Source organism: Telmatherina bonti (assembly GCF_933228915.1).
Source record: "Telmatherina bonti genome assembly, chromosome: 1".
Classification (NCBI taxonomy): Eukaryota; Metazoa; Chordata; class Actinopteri; order Atheriniformes; family Telmatherinidae; genus Telmatherina; species Telmatherina bonti.
In genome coordinates, this window is record NC_136619.1 from 43,585,620 (window position 1) to 43,595,240 (window position 9,621).

Sequence of the window (9,621 nt, forward strand, 5' to 3'; positions counted from 1 at the left end):
TCAGTCTGACACCAACTGACCTCTGATGGTCCAGTTTCTGGGTCATTCAGGATCATCAGAGACATCAGTTGAAGCTTGTTGAATGTTTGTAGTTAAATCTACTGACAGTACAGATGTTTAAAGGTTTATATGTGAATTTAAAACCTCACGTTTCTAGAAAAAACTCATGGTAGGTGTTTCTTCTTCTGTCCAACAACTCCAGCTGGTGGAGGTGGAGATTAATAAAAATATTTTTAACCACTTTAACAGAGCTTAGTCTGTAGATGTGTTGTTAGTGCTTAGCAAACCTGAATGTTTCTTCTTCATGGTTTTTCTTATTAACACGCAGAAACAGAAACATGTGTTGAATCTGAAAATCTGTTAAACCATGTGGGTTATATCCACTGATCCACACCACCAGAATCCACAGCAGGGACGTTGGCATGTCATTTGGACTGGAGAAATGTGGCTGGATGAGCGGGAAAACCAAAGAGCGGGAAGGTAGTCCAACAACCTAAAGGTACCTTGGCATACCACAAGCTAATGGTAATGACAAAGAGGCCACAAAAAAATCCAGACCATTATCCAAGATGAAACATCCAAGCTCCATAAATACATCAGGAAGAGGACACCGAGGGATGAAGCACTTAGTGAACGTCTCAGACAATGGAGTCTGGAGGAACACGTGATGGAAGAACCATCATGGGAGGAAAAGCTCCTGCATGGGATGTACCACCGGCAGATCACCGAAGTGGCCGATATAAACAAGTCCTATCAATGTCTGGAGAGGGTCTACCAGACCAGGCAGGATCCCAGATCTACCAGACCAGGCAGGATCCCAGATCTACCAGACCAGGCAGGATCCCAGATCTACCAGACCAGGCAGGATCCCAGATCTACCAGACCAGGCAGGATCCCAGGTCTACCAGACCAGGCAGGATCCCAGGTCTACCAGACCAGGCAGGATCCCAGATCTACCAGACCAGGCAGGATCCCAGATCTACCAGACCAGACAGGATCCCAGATCTACCAGACCAGACAGGATCCCAGATCTACCAGACCAGGCAGGATCCCAGATCTACCAGACCAGGCAGGATCCCAGATCTACCAGACCAGACAGGATCCCAGATCTACCAGACCAGGCAGGATCCCAGATCTACCAGACCAGGCAGGATCCCAGATCTACCATACAGGCAGGATCCCAGATCTACCAGACCAGACAGGATCCCAGATCTACCAGACCAGGCAGGATCCCAGATCTACCAGACCAGACAGGATCCCAGATCTACCAGACCAGGCAGGATCCCAGATCTACCAGACCAGGCAGGATCCCAGATCTACCAGACCAGGCAGGATCCCAGATCTACCATACAGGCAGGATCCCAGATCTACCAGACCAGGCAGGATCCCAGATCTACCAGACCAGGCAGGATCCCAGATGCAGACTATGCAAAGGAGCCCCTGAAACAATCCAGCACCTCACAGCAGGGTGGAAGATACTGGCAGGCAAAGAATACATGGAGCACCATAACCAAGTAGCTGGCATAGTGTACAGGAACATCTGTGCAGAATATGGACTGGAGACCCCCAAGTCCCAGTGGGAAACTCCCCCCAAGGTGGTGGAGAATGAGAGGGCTAAGATCCTCTGGGACTTCCAGATCCAGACAGATAAAATGGTGGTGGCCAACCAAGCGGACATAGTGATCATGGAGAAGCAGCAGAGGAAAGCCGTAGTGATCGATGGATCCATCCCCAATGATGGAAATATCAGGAAAAAGGAGAAACTGGAGAAGTACCAAGACCTCAAGGAAGACCTGGAGAAGGCCTGGAGGGTGAAAGCAACAGTAGTACCCATAGTGATGGGAGCACTGGGGGCCGTGTCCCCCCCACTGGAGAAGTGTCTCTAGATTATATTTATTTATATATTGTTTTAAGTTGTTTTAGTATGAATTTCTAAGACAAACTGATATAAGACAAGATGGTCAATGCAGACTATGTTCAGCATAAGAGATCAATAAAAACACAATTTCCTGATCAATCCGTTGATTGGAAAATGCCACTCGTATTCTTAGACCGTCCTGTCCATGTTGGTGGACGGTCTGAAGCAGGACTTACTCTGGACTTGTTCTGGAAATTTCAGCTTGTTCACAATATTTTCTAAGAGGACGATTCAATAAAATTAAACATCTTGATAATTTACTTTAATTCACTTTTTTCATTATTAACATTTAATTTAGTTTTAATTTATATGTCATAATGTAGGTATTTTACCGGTCCGGTCCATCTCCAGACAGATGGTTCTGCATGCGACTCAGTCTGAGCTGAAATAGATGATCAATAATCAGTTAGGTTAAAAATAGTCACATTTAAACTTAATCAAACTTTTATAACCTAAAAGTGTTTTGTAATGATTATAAAGGTTCAGTATAAATAAAGTTAATTATTGTTAAATGCCTTTTTTAAAGGTTTTATTTCCATTATAAAACCAGAACTTTGTGTTCCGGTTCCGTCCAGTTTTCCGTGGCTTTTTCCCTTCATGTGACCCGCAGCTTCGTCCCGCCCTCCTCTCTATAAAAGTCGTGTTTTCCGCTCCCAGCTTCCAGCTGTCTGACAGTTCCCACACGTCCCACCGGCCCTGAAGGCAGCAGGCCGGACTTTGAGGCGCGCGGAAGTGCAAAAACCCTGAAAACTGCGCAGTTTCTGCGGATCTCCGCCTTCCTCCTGGCAGCGGAGGAGAAGAGGAGGCGCAGCTGAGGACCAGGAGGTAAGGAGGAGAAGTTTGCGCCTCCGCCGGGCTGCTCGGTGTGTACTTGGTGTGTGCGTCCCGTGCGTGGCCGACGCCGCCCCGCAGATGAACCGGCGTCCTCCGCGCGCGCTCCTCTGTTCACGTGGCTCCAGCAGTTTCCACGCTTCAAAGCCGTTTTCTTCCCTCAGCGGTTTTCAGCGGACAAAAGAACCTGGACCTGGTCACCTGGTCCCAGCTGCAGACGCTGCGCGTGCTCGTCTCCATGGCGACGGTGACGTCGCACCGCTGTCAGTATTTGATGATGATGATGATGATGATGGGCACTGCTAGTCTGAAACAAGTCGGACATAACCTGCTGTTTCCGGCCGGAACCAGAAACTTCTGTAGTTCCAGTTTGAACAGGAACTGGTTCTGATGCCTGGTGGACTCAGCAGAACCGGTTTGGTTCTGTTAGAAGTCCAGACAACCCCTCAGTTATGGACCAGTCGTTGGTTCTGATGCCTGGTGGACTCAGCAGAACCGGTTTGGTTCTGTTAGAAGTCCAGACAACCCCTCAGTTATGGACCAGTCGTTGGTTCTGATGCCTGGTGGACTCAGCAGAACCGGTTTGGTTCTGTTAGAAGTCCAGACAACCCCTCAGTTATGGACCAGTCGTTGGTTCTGATGCCTGGTGGACTCAGCAGAACCGGTTTGGTTCTGTTAGAAGTCCAGACAACCCCTCAGTTATGGACCAGTCGTTGGTTCTGATGCCTGGTGGACTCAGCAGAACCGGTTTGGTTCTGTTAGAAGTCCAGACAACCCCTCAGTTATGGACCAGTCGTTGGTTCTGATGCCTGGTGGACTCAGCAGAACCGGTTTGGTTCTGTTAGAAGTCCAGACAACCCCTCAGTTATGGACCAGTCGTTGGTTCTGATGCCTGGTGGACTCAGCAGAACCGGTTTGGTTCTGTTAGAAGTCCAGACAACCCCTCAGTTATGGACCAGTCGTTGGTTCTGATGCCTGGTGGACTCAGCAGAACCGGTTTGGTTCTGTTAGAAGTCCAGACAACCCCTCAGTTATGGACCAGTCGTTGGTTCTGATGCCTGGTGGACTCAGCAGAACCGGTTTGGTTCTGTTAGAAGTCCAGACAACCCCTCAGTTATGGACCAGTCGTTGGTTCTGATGCCTGGTGGACTCAGCAGAACCGGTTTGGTTCTGTTAGAAGTCCAGACAACCCCTCAGTTATGGACCAGTCGTTGGTTCTGATGGCTTGTTGTTGGATTAGTTTTTACTTGCTGAGCAGCAGCTGGATCAGAACCGCTGTCAGATTCATGTTCTAGGCGACCTGTAAAGGGTTTTGGTTCAGGATGTGGTAGTTCTGGTTCTGGTTGTGGATCTGGTTCTGGTTCTGGTCATGGTTCTGGAGGTCTTAAATGACTCCAGACATCAGCGTTTCGGTCAGCTACAGGGAGGCTCCGCAGACAGACAAAAATAAACCTGAGCGGGAGCCACATCACAGGAAACCACGTCCCAGTTTACCCACATGGAACAGCAGCTGGTTTTAACCCCGCAGCGTCCAGTTTAACCCCGCAGCGTCCAGTTTAACCCCGCAGCGTCCAGTTTAACCCCGCAGCGCCCAGTTTAACCCCGCAGCGTCCAGTTTAACCCCGCAACGTCCAGTTTAACCCCGCAGCGCCCAGTTTAACCCCGCAGCGCCCAGTTTAACCCCGCAGCGTCCAGTTTAACCCCGCAGCGCCCAGTTTAACCCCGCAGCGTCCAGTTTAACCCCGCAGCGTCCAGTTTAACCCCGCAGCGTCCAGTTTAACCCCGCAGCGCCCAGTTTAACCCCGCAGCGTCCAGTTTAACCCCGCAGCGCCCAGTTTAACCCCGCAGCGTCCAGTTTAACCCCGCAGCGTCCAGTTTAACCCCGCAGCGTCCAGTTTAACCCCGCAGCGCCCAGTTTAACCCTGTCCAGTTTAACCCCCCAGCGTCCAGTTTAACCCCGCAGCGCCCAGTTTAACCCCGCAGCGCCCAGTTTAACCCCGCAGCGTCCAGTTTAACCCCGCAGCGCCCAGTTTAACCCTGTCCAGTTTAACCCCCCAGCGTCCAGTTTAACCCCGCAGCGTCCAGTTTAACCCCGCAGCGTCCAGTTTAACCCCGCAACGTCCAGTTTAACCCCCCAGCGTCCAGTTTAACCCCGCAGCGTCCAGTTTAACCCCGCAGCGTCCAGTTTAACCCCGCAGCGTCCAGTTTAACCCCGCAGCGTCCAGTTTAACCCCGCAGCGTCCAGTTTAACCCCCCAGCGTCCAGTTTAACCCCGCAGCGTCCAGTTTAACCCCGCAGCGTCCAGTTTAACCCCGCAACGTCCAGTTTAACCCCGCAGCGCCCAGTTTAACCCCGCAGCGCCCAGTTTAACCCCGCAGCGCCCAGTTTAACCCCGCAGCGTCCAGTTTAACCCCGCAGCGTCCAGTTTAACCCCGCAGCGTCCAGTTTAACCCCGCAACGTCCAGTTTAACCCTGTCCAGTTTAACCCCGCAGCGTCCAGTTTAACCCCGCAGCGCCCAGTTTAACCCCCGCAGCGTCCAGTTTAACCCCGCAACGTCCAGTTTAACCCCGCAACGTCCAGTTTAACCCCGCAGCGTCCAGTTTAACCCCGCAGCGCCCAGTTTAACCCCGCAGCGTCCAGTTTAACCCCGCAGCGCCCAGTTTAACCCCGCAGCGTCCAGTTTAACCCCGCAGCGTCCAGTTTAACCCCGCAGCGTCCAGTTTAACCCCGCAGCGCCCAGTTTAACCCTGTCCAGTTTAACCCCCCAGCGTCCAGTTTAACCCCGCAGCGCCCAGTTTAACCCCGCAGCGCCCAGTTTAACCCCGCAGCGTCCAGTTTAACCCCGCAGCGCCCAGTTTAACCCTGTCCAGTTTAACCCCCCAGCGTCCAGTTTAACCCCGCAGCGTCCAGTTTAACCCCGCAGCGTCCAGTTTAACCCCGCAACGTCCAGTTTAACCCCCCAGCGTCCAGTTTAACCCCGCAGCGTCCAGTTTAACCCCGCAGCGTCCAGTTTAACCCCGCAGCGTCCAGTTTAACCCCGCAGCGTCCAGTTTAACCCCGCAGCGTCCAGTTTAACCCCCCAGCGTCCAGTTTAACCCCGCAGCGTCCAGTTTAACCCCGCAGCGTCCAGTTTAACCCCGCAACGTCCAGTTTAACCCCGCAGCGTCCAGTTTAACCCCGCAGCGCCCAGTTTAACCCCGCAGCGCCCAGTTTAACCCCGCAGCGTCCAGTTTAACCCCGCAGCGTCCAGTTTAACCCCGCAGCGTCCAGTTTAACCCCGCAACGTCCAGTTTAACCCTGTCCAGTTTAACCCCGCAGCGTCCAGTTTAACCCCGCAGCGCCCAGTTTAACCCCCGCAGCGTCCAGTTTAACCCCGCAACGTCCAGTTTAACCCCGCAACGTCCAGTTTAACCCCGCAGCGTCCAGTTTAACCCCGCAGCGCCCAGTTTAACCCCGCAGCGTCCAGTTTAACCCCGCAGCGCCCAGTTTAACCCCGCAGAGTCCAGTTTAAACCCCGCAGAGTCCAGTTTAACCCCGCAGAGTCCAGTTTAAACCCCGCAGCGTCCAGTTTAAACCCGCAGCGCCCAGTTTAACCCCGCAGCGTCCAGTTTAACCCCGCAGCGCCCAGTTTAACCCCGCAGAGTCCAGTTTAAACCCCGCAGCGTCCAGTTTAAACCCGCAGCGCCCAGTTTAACCCCGCAGCGTCCAGTTTAACCCCGCAACGTCCAGTTTAACCCCGCAGCGTCCAGTTTAACCCCGCAACGTCCAGTTTAAACCCGCAGCGCCCAGTTTAACCCCGCAGAGTCCAGTTTAACCCCGCAGCGCCCAGTTTAACCCCGCAGAGTCCAGTTTAAACCCCGCAGCGTCCAGTTTAAACCCGCAGCGCCCAGTTTAACCCCGCAGCGTCCAGTTTAACCCCGCAACGTCCAGTTTAACCCCGCAGCGTCCAGTTTAACCCCGCAACGTCCAGTTTAACCCCGCAGCGTCCAGTTTAACCCCGCAGCGCCCAGTTTAACCCCGCAGCGTCCAGTTTAACCCCGCAGAGTCCAGTTTAACCCCGCAGCGTCCAGTTTAACCCCGCAGCGTCCAGTTTAACCCCGCAGCGCCCAGTTTAACCCCGCAGCGTCCAGTTTAACACCGCAACGTCCAGTTTAACCCCGCAGCGTCCAGTTTAACCCCGCAGCGCCCAGTTTAACCCCGCAGCGCCCAGTTTAACCCCGCAGCGTCCAGTTTAACCCCGCAGCGCCCAGTTTAACCCCGCAGCGCCCAGTTTAACCCCGCAGCGCCCAGTTTAACCCCGCAGCGTCCAGTTTAACCCCGCAGCGTCCAGTTTAACCCCGCAGCGTCCAGTTTAACCCCGCAGCGTCCAGTTTAACCCCGCAGCGCCCAGTTTAACCCCGCAGCGCCCAGTTTAACCCCGCAGCGCCCAGTTTAACCCCGCAGCGTCCAGTTTAACCCCGCAGCGTCCAGTTTAACCCCGCAGCGTCCAGTTTAACCCCGCAGCGTCCAGTTTAACCCCGCGACGCCCAGTTTAACCCTGTCCAGTTTAACCCCGCAGCGTCCAGTTTAACCCCGCAGCGCCCAGTTTAACCCCGCAGCGTCCAGTTTAACCCCGCAGCGTCCAGTTTAACCCCGCAGCGCCCAGTTTAACCCCGCAGCGTCCAGTTTAACCCCGCAGCGTCCAGTTTAACCCCGCAGCGTCCAGTTTAACCCCGCGACGCCCAGTTTAACCCTGTCCAGTTTAACCCCCCAGCGCCCAGTTTAACCCCGCAGCGCCCAGTTTAACCCCGCAGCGCCCAGTTTAACCCCGCAGCGTCCAGTTTAACCCCGCAGCGTCCAGTTTAACCCCGCAGCGCCCAGTTTAACCCCGCAACGCCCAGTTTAACCCCGCAGCGTCCAGTTTAACCCCGCAGCGCCCAGTTTAACCCCGCAGCGCCCAGTTTAACCCCGCAGCGCCCAGTTTAACCCCGCAGCGCCCAGTTTAACCCCGCAGCGTCCAGTTTAACCCCGCAGCGCCCAGTTTAACCCCGCAGCGTCCAGTTTAACCCCGCAGCGCCCAGTTTAACCCCGCAGCGTCCAGTTTAACCCCGCAGCGTCCAGTTTAAACCCCGCAGCGTCCAGTTTAAACCCGCAGCGCCCAGTTTAACCCCGCAGCGTCCAGTTTAACCCCGCAGCGCCCAGTTTAACCCCGCAGCGTCCAGTTTAACCCCGCAGCGCCCAGTTTAACCCCGCAGCGTCCAGTTTAACCCCGCAGCGCCCAGTTTAACCCCGCAGCGTCCAGTTTAACCCCGCAGCGCCCAGTTTAACCCCGCAGCGTCCAGTTTAACCCCGCAGCGTCCAGTTTAACCCCGCAGCGCCCAGTTTAACCCCGCAGCGCCCAGTTTAACCCCGCAGCGTCCAGTTTAACCCCGCAGCGTCCAGTTTAACCCCGCAGCGTCCAGTTTAACCCCGCAGCGCCCAGTTTAACCCCGCAGCGCCCAGTTTAACCCCGCAGCGCCCAGTTTAACCCCGCAGCGTCCAGTTTAACCCCGCAGCGTCCAGTTTAACCCCGCAGCGCCCAGTTTAACCCCGCAGCGCCCAGTTTAACCCCGCAGCGCCCAGTTTAACCCCGCAGCGCCCAGTTTAACCCCGCAGCGTCCAGTTTAACCCCGCAGCGTCCAGTTTAACCCCGCAGCGTCCAGTTTAACCCCGCAGCGCCCAGTATAACCCCGCAGCGCCCAGTTTAACCCCGCAGCGCCCAGTTTAACCCCGCAGCGTCCAGTTTAACCCCGCAGCGCCCAGTTTAACCCCGCAGCGCCCAGTTTAACCCCGCAACGTCCAGTTTAACCCCGCAGCGTCCAGTTTAACCCCGCAGCGCCCAGTTTAACCCCGCAGCGTCCAGTTTAACCCCGCAGCGTCCAGTTTAAACCCCGCAGCGTCCAGTTTAAACCCGCAGCGTCCAGTTTAACCCCGCAGCGCCCAGTTTAACCCCGCAGCGTCCAGTTTAACCCCGCAGCGTCCAGTTTAACCCCGCAGCGTCCAGTTTAACCCCGCAGCGCCCAGTTTAACCCCGCAGCGTCCAGTTTAACCCCGCAGCGTCCAGTTTAACCCCGCAGCGCCCAGTTTAACCCCGCAGCGCCCAGTTTAACCCCGCAGCGTCCAGTTTAACCCCGCAGCGCCCAGTTTAACCCCGCAACGCCCAGTTTAACCCCGCAGCGTCCAGTTTAACCCCGCAGCGTCCAGTTTAACCCCGCAGCGCCCAGTTTAACCCCGCAGCGTCCAGTTTAACCCCGCAGCGTCCAGTTTAACCCCGCAGCGCCCAGTTTAACCCCGCAGCGCCCAGTTTAACCCCGCAGCGTCCAGTTTAACCCCGCAGCGCCCAGTTTAACCCCGCAGCGTCCAGTTTAACCCCGCAGCGCCCAGTTTAACCCCGCAGCGTCCAGTTTAACCCCGCAGCGCCCAGTTTAACCCCGCAGCGCCCAGTTTAACCCCGCAGCGCCCAGTTTAACCCCGCAGCGCCCAGTTTAACCCCGCAGCGCCCAGTTTAACCCCGCAGCGCCCAGTTTAACCCCGCAGCGTCCAGTTTAACCCCGCAGCGCCCAGTTTAACCCCGCAGCGTCCAGTTTAACCCCGCAGCGTCCAGTTTAACCCCGCGACGCCCAGTTTAACCCTGTCCAGTTTAACCCCCCAGCGCCCAGTTTAACCCCGCAGCGCCCAGTTTAACCCCGCAGCGCCCAGTTTAACCCCGCAGCGCCCAGTTTAACCCCGCGACGTCCAGTTTAACCCTGCGACGCCCAGTTTAACCCTGTCCAGTTCAACCCCGCAGCGCCCAGTTTAACCCCGCGACGTCCAGTTTAACCCCGCGACGTCCAGTTTAACCCCGCGACGCCCA

The 9,621-nt window shown here is 55.5% G+C and overlaps 1 protein-coding gene across 1 annotated transcript in view; it reads left to right on the plus strand.

Moving 5' to 3' along the window:
• Nucleotides 1-422: 422 nt before the first annotated feature.
• Nucleotides 423-9,621, plus strand: part of LOC306774778 (uncharacterized protein) — a gene marked incomplete at its 5' end in the record, with an annotated part of 61,080 nt that continues 51,881 nt past the window's right edge. The window contains 3 exons of the mRNA XM_079264947.1: nt 423-480; nt 2,576-2,652; nt 2,708-2,743. Coding sequence (XP_079121073.1) covers nt 423-480; nt 2,576-2,652; nt 2,708-2,743 — 171 coding nt within the window. The remainder of the gene's footprint in view (nt 481-2,575; nt 2,653-2,707; nt 2,744-9,621) is intronic.